General features: G+C 40.5%; 1 protein-coding gene across 2 annotated transcripts in view; it reads left to right on the top strand.

The window, feature by feature from the left end:
* pacs2 (phosphofurin acidic cluster sorting protein 2) overlaps positions 1-25546 on the top strand; it is a 49287-nt gene extending 23741 nt beyond the window's left edge. The window contains exons 2-25 of one of the 2 annotated variants that reach the window (XM_041061576.1): positions 8323-8410; positions 9113-9202; positions 10027-10152; positions 11685-11847; positions 12118-12191; positions 12421-12501; positions 13791-13850; positions 13969-14123; positions 14868-14958; positions 15485-15556; positions 15937-16061; positions 16381-16513; positions 16746-16850; positions 17169-17275; positions 17452-17606; positions 17821-17931; positions 18124-18232; positions 19105-19137; positions 22148-22190; positions 22311-22353; positions 22452-22587; positions 22815-23035; positions 23406-23519; positions 24168-25546. In XM_041061576.1, coding sequence (XP_040917510.1) covers positions 8323-8410; positions 9113-9202; positions 10027-10152; positions 11685-11847; positions 12118-12191; positions 12421-12501; positions 13791-13850; positions 13969-14123; positions 14868-14958; positions 15485-15556; positions 15937-16061; positions 16381-16513; positions 16746-16850; positions 17169-17275; positions 17452-17606; positions 17821-17931; positions 18124-18232; positions 19105-19137; positions 22148-22190; positions 22311-22353; positions 22452-22587; positions 22815-23035; positions 23406-23519; positions 24168-24286 — 2554 coding nt within the window. In that variant the 3' untranslated portion in view covers positions 24287-25546. The remainder of the gene's footprint in view (positions 1-8322; positions 8411-9112; positions 9203-10026; positions 10153-11684; positions 11848-12117; positions 12192-12420; positions 12502-13790; positions 13851-13968; positions 14124-14867; positions 14959-15484; positions 15557-15936; positions 16062-16380; positions 16514-16745; positions 16851-17168; positions 17276-17451; positions 17607-17820; positions 17932-18123; positions 18233-19104; positions 19138-22147; positions 22191-22310; positions 22354-22451; positions 22588-22814; positions 23036-23405; positions 23520-24167) is intronic. The other variant, XM_041061577.1, reaches the window with a different exon arrangement.
* Positions 25547-27400: the final 1854 nt, after the last annotated feature.

The raw sequence follows: 27400 nt of genomic DNA, 5'->3' as shown, positions 1-27400 counted from the left end.
TAACTTACTTAGATAATTACATGCTAATGTCGCTGTTTTTGAGCTTGGGAGGTCAGCTGGACTGACTGCATGACACCAAAGGCAAGGACACACATTACAACAGTTGAGCCAATTATGAATATGATGAATATGGCTGATAGGACCAAGTTGGAGCGTGTCTGTTCCAGTCTGGGTGTGGTAACTGAACAAAACTGTACAAGTTGGTGGAAACAATCTCTATTGTTTGAGATAGTTTTCAGGTTTGGCCCAAGCTTAAGAAAATGAAAATGGCACGTTGTTATGTTGTTAGTCAGTCCACAGTAATACAGATGACATCACAATTAAGCTATGATTCAGTAACACACAACATGTGAGACTGCAGGGGGTAAAAACAGCAGAGAACCTTTCCTGTCCATGGTTAATAACCACCAAAGAGTTTTCAGTGGAAACATTAACACGAGCAGAAACATTAACCCTGAGCTGTTGTTGTTTGGACAACGATCATTAGGTGATGGAACCAGCATTGTACAGTTTTTTTTGTTGTAGCCTACATGATTACAAATGTATTGGCTGGAGGGAAAAGTGTTACAGTTTGGAGGGCGTTCAACTGGTATAAACTGGGTCCAGTAACACCTGTAGACTGACACTCAGATACCAGCTGTAGCATTAATTTCTGGCCCTCATGCATCTTCTAGGGACAGTCTTCCCTATCACAGTGCAAGAGTCATCCAAGCAATACTGAAGGAAAATGTTATTAACTACCTGGCCAGCACAGTAGCAATTTCTTTAAACTGCTTTAGGAATGCAGCATCCAAGAAGCATCCATCCATCAACCTCGGGCAGTGGTGCAAAGCAGTGGTGTTTGCTTTGTCAGCGTTAACAGGTCAGCAAGTCCAGCGTTGAGTCACTGTCACAATGTGTGGCATCTGTTATCAGGGCCACAAGCAGTCTGATTCAATCCAGTGCAGGGGTTTTCATGTGTCACTGAGTGATATAGTTTTGTTTTTAATCTTAGATCTACAGGAAAGCAGCTAAATTTCAGTTTCCAAACAGATTTATTTCTAAATTACTCTGCGCTATGGAGGCAATTTATGTGAAATTGTTGCTGAGATGTGACAACGGTTAGACTGCAAAACTGATTAATGACAACATAAAACAGATAAACGTGGTTGTGAAAAGCTCTCTTGAGCTGGTCCTTTGACGCTTCAGCTTTCCAGACTGTGGTGCACTCATGGAAATGTCAGAACAGAAGAAGTGCATCAATATGACGTGCATCAAATTGGCTCTTAATGCATTCCAGCCTATAAAGAAACAAGCACTCAGCCACACACACACACACACACACACACACACACACACACACACACACACACTCTAACTGTTCTAACTGTGCTCTCCTTTATTCATAACTGATGGTTGCCTGTTAACCTACATCGGAGGAGGAGAAAAATATTTCCATGGCAACCCTGGAAATTCATGCAGCATACGAACATCAAACCAGTGCGTCTCAATTTAATAGCATTATCACAGGCTGTCCAGACTGTCAGGGGTCAGTTTGGACCCATGAATTTCTTTGCCACATGTGAACAAATCCTAAAGCACACCAAGCCCTTTCCCATCAGTCCTGTATGTGTAGTTATGTGTGTGTGTGTGTGAGACTGCTTTATGTGCAGCATCTGTCGATTTACTGCTAGTCTTGTGTTTCAAATATTAGAGGTAATCAGATCCTTCTGCTCCTCTTGGCTTGACTCAGCCTGCCTGGAGCGGTTAAGCATGGTAACTTCAAAGTGACATAAAGGTCACTGGTGTGAATCCCTGAACAAACTGCTGAAACACGTGCTAAACTTGTAAAAGTTACAGTATAGAGCCTTATTTGTGACTCGGTGTGACATGGCAAGAAAAAGGAAAGTGCAGAGTGGATGAAAAGTAGAGGGAAGTTTTCTGTGGTCATACATTTGTGAAAATACGCCTATGGAGTTAGATAAGAAGAGCAATATCAGTGTCAAGGCTGCGTTATGTATGAAGCTTCAAAAGGCAGTTAGCCTAGCTTAGCATAAACACAAGGAAACAGCCAGGCACTGTCCAAATTTGAAAAATATACCTACTAGTTCCACTAAAGTTTTAGGTTTTAGAGGGAGGTATGTGGTGTAACTATTTCTTGATGAATATATATCAGAGTAAACTGCCCTTTATCTGTAGTAACATTAGCATATTGAAACATTTAGCATTTAACATTTCAGGTTAGCATGTCTGTTGTAACCATAGTAACAAGTTAGCATTGAGCATGTGAATGTATCATGTTCACGTTTAGCGCTGTAGCATACAAATGTTAGCATGATCAAATGTGTACACCACACCACCTAGCATTCGGAAAGCTAATGTGAGCATAAGACAGAGAGGTTAATGCAACAGCACAGAAAAAGCTGATGACATATCATCTCATTTTACGTTGATATGTTAGCAAACAGTTGTTTATTTAGACATCCAGTGTTCAGGGAGAAAAATTATTATTCATTTGGAGTGTTTGGAGTTGTGTTTCTGGCCACAATTAATGTAAATCCAGCATTCACTCTCTCTTCTACCTCGGTTTTGGGTCGCTACTAACCCCTGAGGGAAACTTTTGGCTCATTAGCTGCTAAATGCTCAACTATGTTCACCAGCTGGTCATTAAGTATCTCTTTGCTATATTTACAGAGCTTTATAGCTCTGTAAAGCCAATGGAAGCTGCAGTGGGACCACTTCCACCTTGTCGTGCTATGTTCACATTCATTATAGCTGCTTTAAGTCAAACTAGGTGGTGGAACAGTGTGGGGATTTTTGGGCTGTTTCTAAGATTGTGTTTTACTGCACAGTCACAACTACTCATACCATTTTGTTCCGCAGAGGGAAGCCATTCCTGCTGGCTTACTGCTGTGGGAAAAATATTCAGTTTTTAGCAGGAAACCAATCCCAGACATGGATCGAGGCCATGCCAGTACAGAGTGTAGTTTAGGAAAGAAGAGCGAGTGCTGAAATCTGTGGCTTTTTCTCCACAGGCTCTGGACCACTGAACATACTGGGGAGTATTTGAAATAAGGAAGAGGCAAAACAAACTGTAATTTTACAAGGCATCACAAGACTGCCCGAACCAAACCAGAACAAGTGATACCAGACCGTGCAAATTCTGGACATGACAAATATTGAGACATTTTGACTTTCAGTAAATACTGACAAGAGCAAGTCCAGATCAGATTTCAGGTTACGGGCAGAATAATAGTGAACTTGCAGAAAAGGTGGTACAGTATAATTTGATGCAGTTTGCTGTGCCAGCTCAGCCACACTGAGGTTTATACAAGAAGTGAGAGTTCTGGAGGTCAGGAGAGTCAGGACTACTGTAGTGCTCTGAAATAATTGTCTTCTTTTTACTCAGCCCTCAGGTCCTGTCGAACATTGAAAGGTTTGGCCTAAATCCAATTTCGAATCAGCGGATTCAGAAATTGGATTTTCTTTCACAGATTGACAGTCTCAGACAGCATTACATGCCCTGTATCTTATAATGAGATTGAATGGTTTGTTATTTACAACTGAACTGCAGTTTCGCCGTACATTTTGCTTCAACTGAAGCAGCACTGACTGTCCACCAATCCTAATACAGTACGGCAGAGAGACCAGGCTGTAATTTCAAACAACACCTTTGAGCTCTCTCCAAGCTTGGAATGCAATCAAAAAGAATGCAGGGAGATCAAATGGTAAATCTTCTAGTTTTTCCTTTGCCCAATGGCCTAAGCCTCAAACTCAATCTGTACATAAGCTATGTATAGATTTGCTGCTATGCGATAAAACCAGTGCATCATCAGTTTGTCAGAATTCAGAAAAGCAGACTTGTTTTTATTTGTCTTTCCTTTTTCTTGCTTTTTAGATCAAAGATCCTGAAATCAGACTCTTTCACTCCAGGTGTACAACTGGGATTTCCTTAACAGACAACAAATGCATTGGTTTGTCTGAGGGTGGAATTCCCATCCAACAGAGAATCAAATTAAAGCCCAAAGATGGCTCCTCTAATGATGCCTGATACACTATTAACTCAATTTGTACGTAGCATCTATTTTAAGTGCCTCTGTGTGTGGGTGAAGTCCGGGGCAGAGGGGCAGGAAGTGGCAGTGTGAAGTATGGAAATCTCATTATCGACGCAGCCTGCTGCTCGGTGCAGCACAGCTCCCAGTGTCCGGTTGCCCGACTCTCACTATTAACAGAAGGAGCAAATCCAGGAGGTGAAACTGACCCTCTGATGTTTATGCACTGTGACCTCCACACAATCGACATTTCCTTTCACTTGACTTAAACCAATCTCTTGCTCCGTACGTTAGGGCAGGGCAAGAATGTAATTTCCACTGGGGCTTTTATAGATTTAGGTTGATTTTTTTAAGCAAATTTCTTGTTCTCCTACTGTCCAGCTGCTGTGGCCCCCATGAGATAAGATCCGAGTTGACAAGATTGTTGGTACACTCGTCTGAGGCGACTTTCATTATTGAAAGTGATTGATTTGTAGTTTTTTTTAATTTATTTGCCCTGGGTCTTGCTTCTCAGGCTTAACACAAGTAGCCCTACATTATTGCTGGGTGTTGTTGGGGCAGTATGCAGCCTCAAAGGAATACCAACAAACTGAGCAAAAAAAATAAAGCATTTACTGTCCCAGCTTCACTTTTTATTTAGTCCTAATTTTCATGTCAGCAAATGTTAGCACACCAATATGGTAAACTAAGGACATGGTGAACATGCTAAACATTACATTAGCGGATTGTCATTGTGACAATCTGCATCCACCTCCCTCTACCATACAAACCATTACTGTTTTGATCAAAAAGTGTAAGATAAATGATCAAAGTTGCAGAATTCAGGTGTGATCATATTCTAGTGGTTGTGTAGAGCTGATATGATTTGACACAGTTCATCAGGCACTGTTGTTCCTCTCCTGTGTGCTTACATACGGTAAACACACAGGTGTTGTTATGTCTTTGCATCTCTGGCACCAAAACAAATTCCTGGTAGCTTGCTGTTCTTGGCAATTGTGAAGTGATTGTGATTGTGCCATCACAGCGCCATAGTGGGCCTGCCGGTCCTCCCCTCGGCCTTTGCCAGAACATCTGCGCTGAGCTGGCTGCTGGATCAGGAGTTGGCAGAGGCTGCGCTACAGGCGGCAGGCCGTGTGCTTCAGCGGACCAGAGTCCCTTAGGGGCAGCAGAGAGGGGACAGGACAGGGAACAGGTTTCTTTGCTACAGCGCCAAAACAGCAGCTGTGTGCTTTTCTGTGTGTTGCATGCATGTCTGTGGACACGCCGACAGAAGCTCAGTGTGCACACACGCGCATTAGCTGGTGGCAGTGAGTGTGTCCTCGACTTCAGTTCAGAGTGAAAGAGGCAGCAGCTGTTGAGCGAAACCTCAGGACTTGGCTGTATTGTTCCGATATTTTGTTCTTTGTGTATCAGAGAAGGAACAGAGAGAATGTCCAGGCTGTTGACCAACATGTTGCATACTAAACAAACTGTTTAAAGAGGGAACATCATGGAAAACAAGAACTAGTCTTTGAGAGTTTAGTTTTTGAGTGGACATGCTGAGAATTCAAGACTGAAGTAGAACCCGTCATACCGTCAGACTGAGCAGTGGTGCCGTCAGTGACAATAAATCACATCGTACATTTTTCACATTAATCAAATGAAATCTACAGATTTATGAGTTGTTATTTTTGTAAGTTGTCTAACATTAAAATATGTACAGCTGCATTGAATTGGCTTTTTCAGTCACTTTTTTTTCTTGCTCTGGCACAAAAAGTCCTCAATCTTCTAATTTTGCCCACAAAGCTGTGATTAGCTCGGTTATTTCGCCATCTGGGGAAACTGCCGTCGTTTTGCATAACACGAGACCTGCAGTGTCTGAGCTGTTGCTGAAAAAAACTGGAGATGTGGGCAGCAATTCAGAGGTCATAGACCAATGATTTGTGCAAGCCCATGTATCAGGTTATTGCAGCTTATTGCATGTTTAGGAATCTGTATGAAGTTTGTTTGTTTATTGTAATGTGTCTATGTTTGAAAGAAATTACTACCAAATATCAGGCATCAAGTATCAGCCCCAAACACCCAGTGTGGTCAGGCCTTGGTCTGGAACCAAGTTAATGATTTTTGTTATATGATATGTAATGGGAGGAGGCAAGGTCAGCACTACTGTCATGCATAATGGTATCATATTAATTAACAGTAAACAGCCTGTTTCATTAGCTGTGGGTGCGAGTCTCTGGAAACTAAAATGGTTTTCAGTGAAAATTTCACCAATGTCAGAACAGTTTGTCCATAAAAGAGGAAATGTCCCCTATTTAACGTCTTCTTGTGTCTGTTAGTCAGAATTTTAGGTCAGTAACTAATGAGAAATGGGTCAGCGCAGATCCTCTTACAAATTAAGTGCTGTTGCATCAGAAATAGCATTTCAGTGCTGCTCCTTTAGGCAGATTAGCTCCTAGAGCACATACAGAAAGATAAACCCATTGTGAGGGATAAAAAAATAAATAAATATCAAATCTAAAAAAAAACACCCAAGAGTAGAATGTGACTTTTTTTTTTGAAAATCATTTGTCTCCTTCTGCCTACGCAAACTAACATCTAGCCACCTAGCATAACTGACATGGATGGAGTTGTGGGCTTGGAACTGATGGAAACAGGGTAGAATACAAAACAGGAGCACAAGAATGCTGCGTATTGTGTGTGTGAGTGCAGGCTGAAGACAATGTGAGCCTTCATTGGCTTGTGTCCATTGTGCCTGGAATTTCTTGGGTTGTGTCTCAGCTGAAGAAGAGAAAGGTCTTCATTCAGCCCGCTGGGGCTTCTTCAAACCTGCCATTGTCATCGCTGCTCCTCTCTCCGTCCCAGTGTTTTCCTTTCTGTCCTGGCTGATTGATAAAGAGACGCAGGATTATGTCACTGTGCAAACTGTGTGGTTTTGAAAGCCCGTGACTGTTGTCTTTGCTGTTTTCTTTTGTTTGGCACCTCACCTACCAGTCAGTGTTTTACCTTCTGTTCTCAAAACAGGAGAATCAGACAAGCGTTAGATTACATCCAAGGGCAACTCCTCAGTCTTTACACTAAATGACAGTAGATATCGGTGTATTAATGTCTCCTCTCTGAGCTTTCTCCCCTTAGCACTTAAACACATCTCTCTCTCCTCTGTCACTCATGGCAGCTTTGACCCACATCTTTTTACTGTGTGTGACAATAAACCTTTGCTGCTTTTGAATAGCTCGTTCCTGCTGCTGCTGAATGACATTCAATGCCGTGTTTTTATGCCTCGGAATAATTTAGGAGTGATGTCATTCAAACCAGCAGCACCGTTAACACTGTTTAATTTTGGCGTAAAAAGGAGAGGCAGGATGATAAATGGTTGGCCTCCAGATTGTGAGCGGCCACCCTGTTCTGAGCTGCTCTTCTGAATGATTTAATGAAAGCAACCAAAGAGTGCCTGAAAAGAAAAGCTCCTTCCTCGTCTTGTGAGGAAGTGTCTCAAAAAATCGTGACAGGCTTGTTAAAGCATCAACCCCCCCACCCACAGCCCCCTCCAAAACACTGACAATGCCGCCCCCGGCTGCCCCACCATCACCCTGCTTCAGTGCTATTCTGCTCTGTTGGCAGAGGCCCGTCTGCTGGACTCGGACAATGTGGTGGCAGATTTAGCTGATTTAGCTCAGTGTGCCACGACGCCATCGGTTCACATCAAGTTAAGCCAACAAGTGTGGGAATTTTGAAACGTTTCTGTGATCTTTGGCCACTTCTTCCTCCAGGGGAAAGCTTTGTTTTTAGATGAGATTGTTACAGCAGCAAGTTATGCCACTGATATTTGATTGATTACAGTTCTCAAAGCAACATAACATAACCTCAACGTAATTATCATCATTAGTATTATTATATTTTTGTTGTTGTTGTTACGTATTGACAAATATTGCAATAAGGTAAAAAATCCACCAATAGTTTCAGCCAAGGCGATGCATCTGCCAGGTCCATCTGCACAGTGACCCCAGCCTGCTCAGAATCAAGAGCATCGTATTAAAACCTGCTGTGCAGCACGGTGTGAAATTTTCACACCAGCAGTGGGTCCTGAAACCTGTTGATTCCCTGAGGGTGAAGTCTGTTCTGATGTGTTTTCGTGACAAACCGAACGTGTTTTGCTCAGTTGTAAACGGTTTACTTGTCACTGTTTGATAAATACACGGTCAGGCCTTTTTTCTGTGTGACTCATCTGTTTGTGCAAATTAAGAAACGTGCCAGCGGTGATAAACTAAACATTTTTTCCCCTTGTTCTTTCTGCATCCACCTCCCTCTGCAGACTGTGCAGTCTGACTCTGAAGAAGCTGGTTGTGATGAGGGAACTTGACAAAGAGCTGATTTCTGTGGTCATAGCGGTTAAAATCCAGGTAGGTTGAATAAACAGACACAACAGATCAGGCATGTACAAACCTGCTACACACAAGCAAACACAAACAAATTCAGTATCCTGTATACAGCAAAGTAAGTAAAGACATATTCATTTTACTCAGTCCCTGATGGAGAGTGTAATACTGTTTTAAATTTTACAGCTGACCATTTTTCAGTTTGTATTTTGTGGTTATTTCATTTTCTTTCATATTTTTTCCACCTTCAAGGCAGCCATTAGTTTTGGTTCATGTCATATGGTCTAAATACAAACTTGCTGGGGCTTGTCTGAGAAATATTCCAGTGTACTGAACCTCATATCTGCTTCCATTTTTGCCAAAGATATGTTCCTATACAGCCATAATTCAGCTTTGAGATTAATTTAAGCAGTTTTTGTGCAGAAAATAGGAAAAAGGGATTAAAACAAGTACTGTAAAACACTTCAGTTTGCTTTGTGAAATTGTTATACACTGTACAGAACATCAGATTTGTAAAAAAAAAAAAATTAAAAAAGGAAAAAAGTGCTAAAACATGCAAAAACACTAGCATGGTGCTTTAAAATGTGTTGGATCCTGCTGAATAATGTATGTCCTGCACCTTTGCTGCAGAGTGAATAACAGAAGGAGAAGTACAGAATACCTTAGAGGGGAAGTCTGAAAACTAAATGTAACACACTTTATTTATTTATTTATTTACTTTTGCAGGGCTCCAAAAGGATTTTGAGGTCCCATGAGATAGTGCTGCCACCCAGTGGGTCTGTGGAGACTGATCTGGCTCTCACCTTCTCACTGCAGGTAAAGGAGAAATCACCATGAGACTGTTTGGTGTGTATTTGGTGTAATCAATCATTTATGAATAGCTTGTAGCTCAGTGTTTACTGTTTTTTTCTCTCTGAAGTGAAATTTTAGAGATTTAAGAATGTGTGGGATGAGTTTTAGCACACTAGTTGCCACGGTAACCGTTTACACAAGATATTAATGTGAAGTGTTTTTCCTTTGTTGCTGAAATACCGTATGGAGATGCATCTTTTTTTGTGTGTCTGTGCGCAAAACGCAAGGTGTTGCTGAATTATGAAAGAAAAACATTGGCAATATTCTTCATTTCCGTTACTGTCAATAAATCCCCTTGAAAAGTCCAATCTCAGCAATATGCTCTCTCAATACTTTCCAACTTGCCCAGCTTCCTGGGCTCCTACTGATAACAGGAAACTTTAAAATGACTCATAAACATTTACTTCCATTTCATTTCATTTACTTCCACCTTTAAAGAAGCCTAAGCACACTCAGTGTCCACTTTCTGTATCTCAGTGTTTGTCTGTGCCTATTTTTCAATGGTCTGAAGTGGCTCAGTTAGAAGACGGTGATTTCATTCGAAACAAAACATTATGACAGTTATGGGTTTGTCCATAAGGCGGGTGTCAATCAAATCTGATCCAGTAGCATTCAGTTTAACACGACCAGAGTTTTTGAGTGTTAAAATTCTCATCTATCAGAAATACTTTCTTCTTATTTTCAGTTGCAGATTTTGTGTCTCTTTGTGACTTTGCTGACCTGTTCTTTAAGCTACGGGTAAAACTGAGTGAGTCATTTGTAATTTTTCCTCCCTACTCCACTTTCAGTACCCGCACTTCTTAAAACGGGAGGGAAACAAGCTGCAGATCATGCTCCAAAGGCGAAAGAGATACAAGAACCGAACGATCTTGGGCTACAAGACTCTCGCAGTGGGATCCATTGACATGGCAGAGGTACACACTGCAATGCATTCATGTTCTTGTTGTCCACCTCAGATTTAATGAAGGCTAACACAGTACAGGCCGTGTTATCAGTGTGTGGAGCATGTAGAAGATAACAAGGTTGTGGCTTATTTCCGTTGCACTGTGTGTTGTGTTTTGAAATCTCGGTGCAGGCAGGGACAAAAAGGTACACCAGCTCTGACAGCGTCGAGACCAGTGTGAAAATATAATGAGAAAATGATGCATGCTGGAGGTGCAGGTTGACATTTACTAGAAGACTTTGTCCTCCTCGTCCTCACCTGTGATCTGACTCTGATTCTTCTACCAAAGCTCCTGCCTCTTTAAATCACACAGTACAAAGAAGGGTCATGTTAAATAAGCAGTTTTGTCTTCTAAGATATATTTTTCATATTTTTCTGTGCGGATGATGCTGATACACTAAGGAGTTCCCATATGGCAAACAAAGCTCAGTGGAGCTTATTAAGGTCACATCTCAGCAGCTGAGAGAAAAAAAAAAAACATTTTGGCGCTTGGGAGGGGAAAAAAGGAGTTGTTCTTAACCACAAGAAAGAAGTGGCTCTTGCATTTTCAGCTGAATACAACAAGCCTCTCATACAACATACCACACAAGTTAGAGTGTAAAATGCTGAAGGCCAGCATGGTCTCATAGGACTGCACTAGAACAGAGAGGCTCATCCAGATTTTGGGGGGTGGGGTGGGATGGTGGGGCGATGTCCTGAAGTGACCTGGGTTTGCGATGAGAGTCTGAATCCCTGGAGTGACTCGTTCTGCACGTTTAGCGACATAACAAAGCGTGGCACTCCTCGTCTTACTAACATACCCCTCAGCAAGGCACTCAGCCGGCTGTCAGTCAGTGTCTGGTGACAAAACATAGGTAATCAAAATGCTCTCATATGTAAGTGGAAAGTCAAAGAATGAAGTGTGCAGCTGACTTTGCTTTAGATACTGATTCACTATTTTGACAGAGCATCTTTTCCCCTTAATTGAGGATTCTGTTCCTGTGTGTGGGGTCAGGATTACTTCCTTAAACCTTAATTTACATTATGATGTAAAAAAGATTGTTCAACATTTTTGGGAAATATGCTTAGTCGCATTCTTGCTGAGAGTTAAACGAGGAGATTAATGTCTAACTGTGCAGCTGGAGCCAGGAGACGAGATGGTTAGCTTATATACACATTACTTTGTACAACCACAAATTGTTGTGTTTGCATTGTAGTTTTTGTCTTTATCAGACAAACGAGATACAGCGTGTTAATTATTGAGCTTTAGAGGTTCTGATATGTAGATTTTACTACCTTTCTGCAAAGCTGTTTCCCCTTGTTTGCGGTATTTATCCCAAGCCAACAGGCTGCTAGCTCTAGCTTCATATTAAATGTAATGACATGAGAGTGGTATCAATCCTCTCATCTAACTCTGCAGGAAAGTGAATAAGCATATTTCCCAAAGATTCCTTTAAAATGGCTGCTAACTATATCTTCTCTGCTTTCTCCCTTCTCTCTACTCTCTTTCTCCACCTCTCCCAGGTGATGCAGCACCCGACAGAGGGAGGCCAGGTCCTTCCTCTCTGCAGCAACCAGAAAGACATGCTGGGGAAGGTGGCAGAGATCTGGATCTTTTCCCTGTCCAGTCAGCCAATCGACCACGAGGAGGCGGCGCTGCAGGGAGGACAAAAGATCAAATGCTCCGGTACGCTTTGACTGTTACTACCCCCGGTGTTCTGAGGTTAAACCAGCACGAAACCATCATAATTACCTAATATGCCCAGGGTGCTGAACAGATCAGGGATCATCATGCAGAAAAGTGATAAAATTCAGGTAGCATACAGCTCTGTGTGTACGGTACATCATGTATATTTAGAACCTGGCTGCCTGTCAGATTTAAAAGGGTATCTGAAATATGTATGAGGCATCTTCTCTGCTCCCGTCTTTTAATCTCTCCACTTCCCCTATACTTCAGATAACTACTCAGAGGAAGAGTACGAGAGCTTCTCCTCAGAGCAGGAGGCCAGCGATGACGCCGTGCAGGGACAGGTGAGTCCGACTGGAAATCATTGAGGCAAACAGATTTTCAAGGGTCGCGAGACAAATCACTTTACATTATCCTGGTCAGTGGCAGGTAGGTTAATAATTAAACGCTGGGGCCCGAGGTTGGAAGAAAACATCTGTACTTGCACTGCATAATTTTCTAAGAAAAACGAACGCATTGCCTTTTTTATGTGAGCCTGTGTTGTAATTCTTCCTCACTCTTCCACTTTTTCAGGATCTTGAGGATGACGAGTACGATGTGAGAAAGCCAAAGAAGCAGAGGAGGTCGATTGTAAGGACCCCCTCCATCACCAGAGTAAGAGACGAGAACCATGCAGGGTTTGAAGGAAGCTAATTGATGGTCTCAGCTAGAGTAGAAACATAACACAAATAAACCTCCAGAACAGCCTCAGTGTTCCTTGACAGTGTCCAAAGGCCTTGAACTCAACTGAACAGCTAAGCATAATTCTTCCAAAAGATATTCACTCATTTGATGTGTTTATGTGTTGAGATCTGGCGACTGTGAAGGCTGTAATGTATGATTCATCAGTTTTCTATGAAAACATTCAGTGAGACCTTGATATCTGTGTTATGAGCACTCATTTACTCGCCTTTTTATCATTTGTCAGCCAGCTGTATGTGTGTGTGGAAGTTTGAGCAGTTTTATGTATTTGAAGTGATACCTTGTCCTGGCTTGTTATTTCACAAGTAACGCTGTCAGCCCTGGTACTTTTCTGCACAAGCCTGTAAATAATGTACCCAAAATAAAAAGCTTACCGTTCTTCAGTCCTTTTGATTATAGTCATAATCCCGGTCTCCTTTGTAAGGTGACTCTCTTAAAATACACCATGGGATGATGTATTTTAATAGGAATTTTGGCAAATCTACTCCAGGAAACAATGTAAATACAATTTAATGTAAATATTAACCTCATATGACTGAATATTGCCTCCACATGAATGGAAACTGAGGCCACTGAGCTTTGTACTGCACCAGACTACATCCTGATTAACTTATCAGATTGTATTTGCCCAGTAAACAGTTTTATAAATCAATCTTATAAATTAATGCATCAAAAAACAGACAAGCAAATTGCTGAAAAGACTGACCAGTGGCTGTAGCCAAAGAATCTAAAATTAGTTCAGGTCTTGCAGTTGAATGTTGCCCTGAAAGAAACACTAGTTTTTTCCAGTTAACACCTCAGTGAGTCCATCTTGTCTGTGATTCATTTGCAGACGGTCAACGAGTTATAATAATTAAACACCTTTCTATGAGCTTTAATGAGGCAGGTTTAATATTTTTTTTGCTCAGGGATGATGTGGTATTATCAAGCTGAGTGAGCAGAAGCAGGGGATAAAAGCCCCAGAAAGCAGATGAAGCATGATGCTGCTTGATTATTGATTTACATGAGCGCACGCAGAAAAAAATCAATCCACAGCCAACACTAATGCATCTACTGCCGGTAAAATTACTAAAATGGAGGAGCTCCTGCTTAGCAGCGGCTGCAGACGCTTTCTCTGCGTTGGGTTGGTCAGAGCTCTGTAATAAATCATAACTAGGTCACAAACTGACTTGTGGTTGTGTGTTTACTCTCTTGTGTTTTAGCAGCAGAACTTTAAGCAGCGAGTGGTGGCTCTTCTGAAGCGGTTCAGAGTTTCAGATGAGGTGGGTGTTTCTCCAGATGCTGCTGCATCTACAGGGCCTTTCATTTTCCCTTGTGCCTCTGCTGTGGAGCTACTGAACCACTAAAGAAGTAACGCCTATGCTTGTGTATGTGTGAAAGGTGCTGGACTCGGAGCAGGACCCTGCCGAGCCGCCCCCTGAGGTGGAGGAAGAGGACCTGGACTTGGACAGCGTGGAGTTTGAGAACCCCAGTGACAGCGGCCCGGAGCTGGATGACGATGACAGCGTCCTCAGTACGCCAAAACCCAAACTCAAGTGAGTGCCTCTCACTGATGAGTGTGCATGTCTTTATTTGTGAAACATTTAAAGATTATTAGTGGTCGCAGGTCAGATAATAACAACAATATTAAAGGTACAGGACTGAAAATTGCTAAGAGGTCCACTTTATAAAAACATGGAAAATAGAATGATCAAAATTAATAGAGGCCACCAGATATCCTCACTTTTATGCCCTAGTATAGGTAACGCTCGAAAAATGCAGGATCCTTCACGTCCCATGATGCAATTCCACAGTGTCTTTCTTTCATGCCTTTCAAACTCCACACCTCCGGTTTCTAACACAAGCTTTCTGTTTGAATTATGCGGCCTCCAAGCCCAAGCCGTGATGTCTCTGGAGTATTTTCCTCAGACTTAAGAAACCAACTTTAGTTTAACCATGCTGAGTAGCACTCCTCTCCACTAGCAAATTGACTTTTGATGTGTAAAAGCAGCTTGTGAAGGATGGGTGATTACAGTAAGACTTACCCCCTCTATATCTGCTGTGAGTAACACCGCATCATACTTTAAAACTAAAGTTGTTTTTTTTTCTGTTTGAAAAAAAAGTAGGTTGACAAGCAAACATCTTGCATTAAAAACCACCAAACTCTTATGAAATGGAACTAAGAGCATAAAGCCAAAGACAGGGTGATGGTAGAGTTGAGGATGCTCTCATTGACTGTACATGTACCTTCACTGAATGGTACTGCAATGTCAACTTACTGTTTTTGTTTTCTGTTTCAGGCCATATTTCGAGGGTCTCTCTCTCTCCAGCTCTCAAACTGAGATCGGCAGCATCCACAGCAGCCGGAGCCACAGGGAGCCTCCCAGTCCGGTGAGACCAAAGTCGCTCCAGCACACTGTAAAACACAGTCCCATAAACCCTCAGCAGAGGCGTAGCTTTCCTTTGTCATGTTTAGAAAAGTAAAACAGAGGTTTTCAGCTTGTTTGTGTTCCTGATCACATGACTGCCTCACATCCCTGTTTCCTCTACATTTACTTAAATAAACTGGGTAACTGATACCACAGTTAACCAGCTGGAGAGAGACCAGTGTAACCAGTAAACTGCACTGATAGCCAGTGAGCAAATCCACTGGAGCAGAAAGCCAATAATTGTTCTGCTCAGGGACATCATTCGCTGGAGTGCTGAAGAGTAAAATTTCCCTTCCCCGACTTTTCCCATCAAATCTGCAGGTAACATGATCGCTAGTCTGTTTATGGAACCGTGGGACGTCTGTTTGACTCAGAGTCCAACACGAGAAGTCGAATGAAACAATGCTTTAATCTCTGTGAAATAAAAGTTGCTGGGACACCATCAAAACCAGGTAATGTTTATTATTCCTCTCACCGTCTCATTCCAGATTGACCCAGATAAAACCAAGAGTGGCGGAGCCAAGTTTCCAGACGACAGTGTGTCTGATAATGTCTCCTTTGTGAGTATGAACTCTTAAAGCTGCCTGGGATCAATAACTGACATCAGCGTTATTATGAAGGTCAATATTATATATAGGAAAAAATCGAGAAAATGAGCATCTCTGCGCATCTGTGTTTATGTTCTATACATATCCAGTCCAGGAAGAAGAAAAGTATTTTAGCTGTTAATGGACGTTTACGGTCACAAACACCCAGACACAATTAGAATAAATCAAAATGAATAACAACTGAAATCCTCAAATACATGTGACTATAAACATCTAAGGTGTGGAAAATATCACTATATTGGTTTGAAAAGAAAAAAATGCACAAGCGCATCTGTCAGCTCTTAACCCATAAACCCTGTTCCTGTTTTTCTCTGTTTTTGTTTTTCCCACAGGAGCAGCCGGAGGCAGTGACTCCGACCACAGAGCTGGAGATGGACAACATGGACACGTTTTTGGAGAGACTGCCACCAAGTGGCAAAATGACCAAGACAGAGTCCCTTATCATTTCGTCCAACAGGTAAAAGACATAAAGCAAGAGTAATCCACATCTGTAAATCATTGATTTACCTCTGCAAGATGTTTTTTGTAGCTGACGTTAATATTTGTTATTAAAATCACAGAGAACAGATAAGATTCAGCAAACTCATGTAAAATTAATGTGATTTTTTTTCCTGAATTAGTTCTTGATTATAATTTATATAGATTAATGTGTCCTTCTTTTAATCATCACCCACAGATCAGAGTTTATCCTCCTTGTTGGTGATGATTACATTTTTACTTCTGCTTTTAATACTGCAGTGCTCCATTTCTCCTCCTCTGCTGTTTTCGTTTTTCAGGCAGGAACCAAAGTTGGCAGGTAGGCGAGGCAGGAGCACGTCGCTGAAGGAGCGCCAGCCCAGCAGGCCGCAAAACGAGAGGGCCAACAGCCTGGACAACGAACGGTCCCTGGACACACGCTGCCACCTACAGGTGGGAGGAGAGAACTGCAGGACGAACACAAAACCACACACTGAAGTCATTTCTCTAGTTTAAGCTTCTGCTTACTGGTGAAACAACATAGTCACATAAGCATTTTGAAAGTGAAGTGCTGGAAGACTCATTGGGGGATACATTTATAAAAGATATTTTATGGTCCCTAAATCAAGACTCAAAAATGTGGGTCTTTATTTTAACTCAGAGTTTTCTAATTTTCCTTCCCAAGATCCCAAGAAAGACAGTGTACGACCAACTAAACCACATCCTGGTGTCTGATAACCACCTCCCTGACAGCATCATCCTCATCAACACTTCAGACTGGCAGGGCCAGGTAAGACATGCAAGAACAACAATGTTAAAATTGCTCACAATATGCATTTTTTAAAAATAGTTGTCTTTTAAAATTTTTGGGTGAGCTGTGGATTAAAAGGCTTACTCCAAAAGGACATACATTATTCATATTAACCCTTAATATAATTGTTTAAAAAGCATGAAATATTAAACTTGTGATAGGATGACTGGTAATAAATGATTTAAAGAATAAATTTCCGACAGTAAAATGCTTTTTCAGCACGTTATCTTTATAATAAAGTCACACACGCTTCAGTGGTTGGCTTTGCTCCTCATCCCTTTCTTCTGTTCCTCTCAGTATCTTTCAGATATGCTTCAGAACCACCATCTACCAGTGGTGTGCACCTGCACTACAGCGGACATCCAAGCTGCGTTCAACACCATCGTCTCCCGCATACAGAGATTGTAAGTCTGCCTCTCACGTGCTGCCATTGATTTTAGCAGCTATAGACCGTTGGAGTAAAAGGTGATTAACAAGAGGAGTTTACCGAGCAAAGTCCTGTTTCCCTGTGCTAAATGTGAGTGTAATTTCTGTCAAACTCTGTGAGTTCTCATCATTAACTTGTCGTTTTGTCTCCTAGTTGTAACTGTAACTCCCAGACGCCCATTCCCATAAAGATAGCGGTGGCTGGAGCACAGCACTACCTCAGTGCGGTTCTGAGGCTTTTTGTGGACCACCTTTCCCATAAGACCCCTGACTGGCTCGGATACATGAGGTTCCTCATCATCCCTCTAGGTTAGTAACATCTGTGAAATATTTAAAGGTGCTATATTTATTCAGACACAAATAACGTGATTGTCAGATTCAAATTTCAAATGCTCAACTTTAAATGAATGTTAAACTGGCAAGACTGTCTTAGTATTGGTCTTATGTGTTTGCGGTAGTTGTAATAACATCTCAGAACGAACTGACTATATGTTGCCTGATTTTGCATTTTGATTCCCTTCAGGTGCACATCCAGTCTCCAAATATCTCGGCACTATTGACTATCGATACAACAGTTTGTTCCAAGATGCTGCTTGGAGGGACCTGTTTCACAAGCCAGAAGCTCCTGTTGTTGGTGGGCTGCAAAAACACAGTTTTTAAAAATAATTTATAGAGAACATCTACAGTAATGAGAACCGGTTACCTTTGCTGGCAATTTCTAGAAAATATCAATTTAAACCTTAAAGGAATGAGATTATACAGTATATGTTCCTGACCATGTATCCCAGTGTTTGGATAAGAGTGTTAATCACTGTGTCCCGTGCAGCTCAGGAGAACCCAGATGTGGTATCGAGGGTAACTCAGTACATGGTGGGAGCTAACGGAGCTCACCAGCTCCCTATCGCAGAGGCCATGCTCACCTACAAACAGAAGAGGTATGTTTTTCAGGATTTCACCCTCATTTAATAACAGACCAGAACAGAACCGGAGAATTTTCTACTGATTGTTACCTCCAGTTGTACAATGCACAGGGACCTGAAATGTGTTTTTGGAAGCTACACTAAAGTTTGATTTTAGATAAGTCTGAAGGTTTCTTCTAACAAACGCTTCTAATGCAGAACCTTTGCCAGTTTTTAAAAGGGGATTGAATGGATCTGAAAAATGTTAACTCTAAGAACGATCTATGTTCTTTGAAGTATTAAACACAGTACAACAAATTAAATGATTACAATTCACAAAAAAAAATGTAGACACTGTAATTGAGAGTTAGATCAAAGGTGATGTAAACATCAGTGCAGTAAAAAGGAAACTGGATTTAATAAAGTTTATACTTGCTAATGCTCAAACACAGGCATTAGGGGAGAAGATATATGATGCTGGTCAATATTTGCGTGGTGACAGATCTGGCAAAATGGCGACTGTGGCAATGTTGGTTAACTTCCATTTACTTGTTTTGAATCCCCTTTTGAAAAACAAACTGAGGCCAAAGTTTCACTAATGTTGTGGGGTCTGAGTGTTTGTGAGGGACTGGTGGTGTCTGACGTGGGGGAGTCTGTCTTCTAAACATCACTGTCTTTAAGACATAAGAAGCAAGTCTAAAAAAAAAAATATATATATATATATATGTACAAAATCAGATATGTTTTAACAGTGTAAGCAAATAACAATATAAGCAATAAAAAAATAAACTAAAATCACAGTGTCAATGTACTGAAATCACAGTTAAATACGGAGCAGCATCCATCACTGTGTGTGTGAATAACATGTTTTATCTTTTTGTTGTATGTTTTCTTTTCTTTCTTTGAAGGAAAAAGAGCTTTCATTTTGATTTTGCAGTAAGGTATTGTGGTCAATTGAGTTTGTTTCTCATGTAGCCTGGTGATTCATGTGCTTTCTGTCTTGAACCTTCTCAGTCTTTGCTGGAGCTTGCCACTTTAACAGCTGCAAATGCAGCTAACAAGTTTTTTTTTTCCCTATTAAGAGCCTGAGCCATAAACTTTTCAGAAAAAAATCTATCTCTGCCATCCAGGCCACAGCTCAGAGCTGTAAAGATTAGAAGTGCACAGACACAGTCTGAGATTTCTTGAAATAATTAAAGCTGCACGAGGCCATGTTTTTATTTAAAAGTCTTCATAAGCTGAGACCCTAGAGATGCAATAAAGAGTGTCTGATCCTTTCTACTGTAGCTTTTTTCTTTTTGTCCCAAAGAAAATGTGGTTTGGTGGGATCACTTCTTGCCCCAAGGAAGTGGCACAAAATTTGAGAGGAAAATACAAGCTGTTTGTTCAACAGCAGAAAATGCTGTCTATTCAAACAGAACAGAACTCATGCTAGATTTTCTGCCTCTCATCTTTTGTTTACAAAGCTGCTGCGCTAGCTTTTCCTTTTAGTGCTCCATGCAGAAGATTGTTGCACGTCTTCTAAATGTGTGCTTTGCCATATAAACAATATAATTCTCACTTCTCAGTTTTGAGTCCAAACACTTCTCATTGATAAGATATCAAATGCCTGATGAAGGGAAAATATGCTGATAAAGTGGCAGGAGACCAAAAACAACCTCCCTGCTCTGGAGATTTTTTGTTTTGTTTCTACTTCCCTGCTGTTTCCTCTCCATCATTTCCATGTGCTTCTGGCCATCCATGTCTGTCTGTTATTTGTCCAGTTAGATGTAGGAAACCTGCACATTGTCAGCAAAATAACAATATCAAAGTGCAATTAGCTCTTTCTTCATTTAATCATGAACCTCAACCACCAGGGCAAACATATTTTAGTCATATGTTTGGTTTAATCTAGTCTGATGTTGACTGTAGTGTCCTCAGTGCCACTGGGCCTTTTAAAATTATTGTTTTAAATATATACAGACCTTTTTTAAATTTTAAGAAAGTCTATAAGTATATATTACAGGTTATGTAGAAGATCTGAGTAAATTTTTGGCACATGGTACTATTTGTCTACTTGAGCGAAGTATTATCATTTATTTCTGAATAATGATTTCCAAGTAGTTTTCTGGGAAAAAAATGTAATTTGGTATTAATTATGGGGAAAAATACGAATATCCTTGAAAGCAAAGCTCAATAAAAACATGTATTTATTATTTATTTATTCAACATCTGTTGTTATTTATGCATTATAATTGTGTGTTGGCCTGCAAACATATTTCCCATTTCTGCATTTTCAGTTGACCTTCTCTGGCACTGATTGGATTAATTAAACACTGCCTTAAACTTTTCCTTATAACAAGCACCAAGCGTGGATACCTGGTGTAGCCTATGAAATTAATAATTTAATATATTTATAATATAAGAATTTGCTTGTAATGGAAACAACAAAAGGAGAAAATGAGGAGAGAATTTCTGTGACAGACGGTGTACAACAGAAAAATTATATAACGAGGAATTTAGTAGCAGCACAGGTGAAGACTAAGATGTATGGAAAGTGAAACTAAATCAGTGTAAGTTTATTATTGCTGTCTGACAAAAAGAAAAAGTGTTAACATCTTATTATCAAATCTTCAAAACAAGTGCAGATAGTACACCAAGACTAACCTACACTGAATTTTACTATATTCTCTAAGAGTTTTTTAATATAGGAAATTTGATAAATATCTTTGTTGTTAAGTTTATTATTAGGAATAAAAGTCTAAAATTTCACTTGTAGCAGCTTGATAAATACGGGGCCCTGACCTTTACCTGAAAAGCGCATGTGTCATGTCCATACTTTTATGTCCATCTACATGGATTGACATGCATGTGCATCTTTTATCTGAGTGCGCCACACATTTAAGCCAATAGATGGATTAAACGTATTAGACAGAAGTCATGCGTTCGGTCATACTCCATCCTTGCAAGGCGAGACGAACATAACCCACTCACATACCAGGCAGACATCTGGCTTTCTCTCTCTCTGGCTGCTCTGAGACTGATAAGAACAGAGATGTGTTGTGTTGGGAAAACAAACTGTTACCTGCTGTAGACTGTCTTCTCTATTCTCTCCCCTCCTCTGTAGTCTCTCTGTTTCTTCCCTGGGGGGGCGATGGCAGGTTTCTTCAAGGCAAGAGCAACAACCTTTCACATCATCAAACGTCCTCGCATTTAGAAAACATATAACTACAGTACAGTAGAACTCCATAAAGGCTATTTTTCTGGCCATTGCCAGGAAAATAGTTCATACTGTAGAAGGCTTTTAAGTGTAGTCATGCACTACTGCTCACCGACAGGTAGTGCATGAAACCGGAGAGGTTTTGGATTTAGGTTGGTGCTCTTCCTTCTCATCTACTTCTTTATGGTTCAGTAGTTGAGTTGTTCCCCTGATGGACTTGCTGCCTCCTGAATGCCCCTCTGACTTTAATTTGGTAGATCCAGTCTGTCTCTCCAGTGATTGGATGCCTTTGGTGGAGGCCGATTCGTTTGCATGTTTTCTCTTTGCTTCTCCGGCTACAATCAGGGGCCTGCAGTTGGGACGCGAATCTATTTTAGTCGAGGTTTAAAGCCTGGCAGCGAGAGCAGCATGCTCTGTTGATTCTGTTTGGGTTGTGACGACTTTGCATACTTACTATGCAATGGGAAACAACAGTGTTTCCAGATGTGAAACACTAGAAATCAGCATCATCAAAAGTCAAATCAGCTAATCTTAGTGTCATTAACTTTAGATGCCATTTTTTAAAATCATAGTCTTTTGCTTTTCACAAAATAGTGTTAAATTCTTGTAGGAGTTTTTCTTTTTCTTTTACTTTCAGTTAGATTTTTCATTTGTACAAACTCTTAAAATTGCCCTTCTTTTCTCATGAAATGTTTGTTGTTTTTTTTGTTGCATCCTTTTTCGTCTGTGCCCTCACCACTGCCTCTCCGCAGCCCTGATGAGGACTCGTGTCAGAAATTCATCCCTTTCATTGGGGTAAGTGTCCTCCTTTTCCTCTGTACTTTGGTTTAGTCTTTGTCCAGCTGATACTTTATTTGTAGGCTTTTGTGGTTGTTAGAAATCTTTTTTTTTTCCCTTCCCTTTCTGTTTCCTCAGATGGTGAAAGTTGGCATTGTGGAGCAGACGTCAGCAACATCAGGTACATCATTGTTTGGATTGTTTCTGAATATTTAACATTTTTAGCAATGTAAATATCTTTTTAAAGAACTAATAGTCTGTACTGTTTCCTCCCCTCAGGAGACTCTGATGATGCAGCACCTCTGGGCTCCTCGCTGCTGTCCTCCACCCCTCCACAAATATCACCTGCACTCAAAGAGGCGTCGCCCACCCCACCCTCCTCTCCCTCCGTCAATACCAGCTTCTGTGCTTACAGGTATAATGTAAAGAAGAAGAACCAGCAGACTAATCTTACAGTCCCCTTTGAAGGGTCCTGAACTCCAATTTATAACCACTGATACAAATTGTTGTTCTACAGAAATTTTACATTTCTTAAATTTAAAGATTATGTTTTTTCTTTGTTATAAAAATGTAAGTATGTATAGGTAATTTCAAAATAAAATCTGCTTCCACAGTATTCACTTTATTGGCTGTTTTCTGTAGTTCCGGTGGTCAGGCGGAGCTGATGGGGCTTCAGGTGGACTACTGGGTGGCTCCGACAGAAAGGAAGAAAGACGTGGAGAAGCGGGACTCCTCCTCCAAAAACACTCTGAAGTGCAATTTCCGCTCGCTGCAGGTCAGCCGGCTGCCACTGGGGGGCGCTGAGCCAAGCCCCCAGCCCACCATGTCCATGACGGTGGTGACCAAGGAGAAGAATAAAAAGGGTAAGATCTACTATTGTCTAGGTGGAATGATACATGTATGTTTCTTGGGATTTGTGCACTGATGTCTTATTTTCTGATCTCAGTGGGAGCCTTAAAGGGGCAGTTCACCTCAAAATGAACCTTGAAAAAAGCTTATATAATCTGAACTCAGTCTTTAACCCACAACTTACAGATGTTAGGGTGAAAAGTGAGGAAGAATCACATCAGAGGATATTCACAGGACTGGGTGTGATCTGATCTTTAACAGTCCGACCTCAAAAAATTGCACCTTAAGGCCAAATGTCATCACAATTTAATCCCCGGAAACCAAAAAAAGAGTGAATCCCGCATTTACTCACAGCATGCCTCTCTGTTGTTCACCTTCTGCCAGTCATGTTCCTGCCAAAAAAGAGCAAAGACAAGGAGGTGGAGTCGAAGAGTCAAGTGATCGAGGGCATCAGCCGGCTCATCTGCACTGCCAAGCACCAGCAGACCATGCTGAGAGGTAATTTTCTACACAGACCTCCTGCCCCGGTGTGTCCTCCCTCCTCCACAGTCCTCAGTTTTGTCTGCCTGGATATTAAAGAAAGCAATAGCAATAGTTGTCTCATGAGATCTTAGAGAACTCCTAAACAATTGTGATGAATCTTGGAGACATACTGTGGCTCTGAATTATGTGGTAAAAACATGGCTTTTCAGCATATGGTTGACATGACTGTCCTGGCAGCCCAGAGGTTTAAACGTTAAATGCAAAAAATTATAAGAAAAAAAGAAGAAAAAAAAAAACACTTTTCAGTCTGAGAGGCATGGTGTAATTAAAGACATTTTTAAAATTATGTTTTTGTTATATGTTACATATCATATTTCTATATTTGTATTTCTCATGTGAGTAGCTCATCAAAAGAGGTTTTTCCAGTGTTTTGTTTTCTGAGCTTTTGTGGGAGTTGTTGGACTTTTTGGACTCTTTTCTTCTTGCATTTCTTGGATTGTTACACAACAGTGTTTTTCACCACCACACACAAAACTAGAAAGATTTTGGTGTTCAGTCACTTGTCCAGCTTCTCAAATGTGAGGATTTGCAGCTTTTCTGTGTTTTATATTTGCATTGTAAATTGAATATCTTTGGGTTTAATATCTGTTTTGTGTCCTTCAGTGCTGATTGACGGCGTCGAGTGGAACGATGTCAAGTTTTTCCAGCTGGCAGCACAGTGGTCCTCACATGTCAAACATTTCCCCATCGGGATCTTTGGACACACAAAAGGCCCATACTAGCAGCACCTAAGAGACTGAAACACTGAGGAGAGGACAGCTCCCCCTTCCCTTCCCTCTCCCTCGTGCCAACAGTTTTTAACTCCCTCCACCTCACTTTCCCCCTGCACACTTCTTCTATTCTGCTGTCTTAATTTAAGCTCCCGCTTTCCAATGTTGCATTTGTCCGGTTATTTAATCTTTTGTGTGTTTTTTTAATTTTCTATTTATGTAAAAAAAAAAAAAAACAACTTCTCGAGGCAAGGCTGCCGAGGGAATATTTCTTTACTCTGCTTTTTAAAAGAAAAATCCTGCTGATGTTTTATAGACTTTTGACAAAAAAAGGCTAATGAAATAATAATTAGAAATGACTTCTAACCTTTGTCATACTGTACGAGTGCCCAAGTTTCACCCTCTGCCATCATGTCTTTCTTTATTTGGTGAGGTTTGTTTCAAGCACTTGGCCAGCACAATTAATCAAGAAAATATATATAAAAAAAAACAAAGATGAGCAGCTGCCTTGTAATGAAGTGGAAGAGGTGATGGTCATATTATTTTCTAACCTTGATGAAGAAATTTTGGATTCTCAACTTAAGAGACTGTTAATGCTGAAGAAGAAAAAATAAATGGCCCCTGACTTTTGGCCCTCTGCACTAAATGAAGAAGTCTAATGTGCAATAGACTGAATACTGTGTGAATGCAACTCTGAACAGTAACCTGGCACTGTTAAAAGATTACACACTGCTCTTAGTTGTGATTTTCACTGTATGTAATCCCCTCTCTTTTTTACTTTCTCCTCCTTGTGAACCGGCTTGAGGTTTGAAGAGCTTTTCTCCAAAATTAGACCAAAAAAGTAAAAAAACACCTGCTTTATAGAAAATGACTAATAGCACAAAATGTACACCTTTTTTGATGCTAATATAAACATAAAGTAATATGCTGATGTTTTAGATGAGAAGATTGATAAACTCTCATCTGTACGGTACATATGAAGCTACAGCTAGTAACCAGTTAACTTAGCATAGCAGGGGGGAAACAGCTAGCCTGTCTAAAGGTAACAGTCTGCCAACCAGAACCAGCACCTTCAAAGTTCATTAAATAAAACGATATTTCACATTTGTTTAATTTGTACAGAAACTAAGAGTGTAATGACATGTTAGGGGTTTTATGGGAGTTTACAGGAAACAGTCTAGGCACATAACCCCCCCAAAAAAGCAAACAAAACAAAAACAAACAAACAAAAAAAAAACCCCAAAACACCATTTGTCATGTTTTACTCTCCACTTTTTGTACAACTTACACAAAAGAGAACATTTTTTAAACCTTCAGACAGTGCTATGCTAGCAGTTTGCACCGTATCCAGTCTTTATACTTAGCTAAGCTAACTGGCTGCTGGCAAACAGCTAGCCTGGCACTGATAAAAGTAACAAAACCTGCCTACCAGCATCTGTAAAGCTCATAAATTAATGTTATATCTCATTTATTTAATCTGTACAAAACTGAGCCAGGCTAGCTGTTTCCAGTCTTTGTGCTAAGCTAAGCCAAGCAGGCTTAGAGCTGTGAGACTGGTGTCAATCTTCTCATCAAACTGTCAGCATGGAAGTAAATACAAGCTATTCCTTTAAGCTTGGTTTATAAAATTAATTAAACATATTTTACAGAGCGGCTCCTCTGTATTAAGCTATTTTCCCCCAAAATGTACACTGTAGAAAACTCGTCCTCAAGCCTCACACTCCTCCACCACACTCCGTATCTTTTGCTAAAAGCAAATGTTACTTTTGCCAAAGGAAATACTCATCAACTGCAGCTCACTCATTACCCGTGTGGTATTATAGATGACTTCATAATGTAGAGTTGAATGTATTGAAGGTACCTTAATGTAAAGCACTTTTAAATGTTTGTCCATTATAGATTTTAGTGTGTTAAACCTGCCCCCGGGAACCTGCAGGTACGACTGGCTGTGGTTCACAGAGGCACATAGAGACACTATCTGTCGATACATCTGAGGTCAGCAACAGCACAAGCAGTGATGACGTGGCTTATAGACGATGTGCAAAGTAAACCAAGCATCTATAACTTCTCAGTGCTGTTTAATATCACTTTACGCTCAGTGTGAAGCCTCGTTGGACTATGTTAGGTTTTAGTTTAATATTCTGTAAGGTTAGCCTAGAATGTGTATGTGATGTTAACATTTCAAAAACTGTTCTGTTGTTAGATTTTGCTCAATCTTTACTTGACGATTAAGCATAAAACTAAAAAATAAAAAAAAGGAGTATTTTGCTTATAAAATTTCTTTCAGTAGCAGTTTCGTCATAACCTTTGCCAATTTCTTGATAAGTGCCTAAATTGCTTAATTTTGACAAATCAGTATGAATAAATATCCCTGGCTAACATGGTGCTGATTCTGGTCCGACAAGAACAAAAATATCTCAAAACAGTGCATTGATTTTGCAGTCAAGCCTGTTCATTGGAGGGAGGGGAGATCACACTCCGGCCAGTTGACTCTCAAACATAGGTTTGGATGAATTAAAACAACACTACAGTCAACACTAGTCCATTCATGTTTAGCGTACATTTGTGTCTCTATATAGAGGATGTTTTAGATGTTTTTGTTTCTTTCTTTGTTTGTTTTTTCATGTTGTCTCAGAGAAAGGCTTGTTGAAACTGAAAGTCCCCCTAAAGACTACCACTGTAATCCCAAAAACTGGGAGTAATAAAACTACTATACGCACTAAAATTTACTTTTCTTTCCATGTGTGAGTCACTAAAATCTGTTTGATTGTTTTCTCAACTTCTGTTTCCATTGTCAAGAATGAATGTTGAAGCTCAGCCTTTAAGCCAACATGGATCAGAAGTCCCTAAAGCGCTCAGGAAAGCAAGTAAATTTGAACATTTACAATTGTTGACAGAAAATGTGATCAAAAGCTAAAGAACAGCTACTAAATGGACCTCATGGTGAGACTGTGTTCTCTCAAATGTAATTCCCTCTTGAAGAGACCCACATTTCTTCAAATTATACAAGCGTGATAACAGCAGTGGTGAAAGAAGTACTCGCATCCTATACTTAAATAATAGTAGCACAATGTAATACTATTCTGTTAATAGTCAAAATCCCTCACTGGAAATCTTACTTAGCAG

The sequence above is a fragment of the Toxotes jaculatrix genome, chromosome 17, assembly GCF_017976425.1.
Source record: "Toxotes jaculatrix isolate fToxJac2 chromosome 17, fToxJac2.pri, whole genome shotgun sequence".
NCBI lineage: Eukaryota > Metazoa > Chordata > Actinopteri > Toxotidae > Toxotes > Toxotes jaculatrix.
Note: the sequence above shows the minus strand (reverse complement) of the source record. Positions and strands in the feature narration are given on the sequence as shown.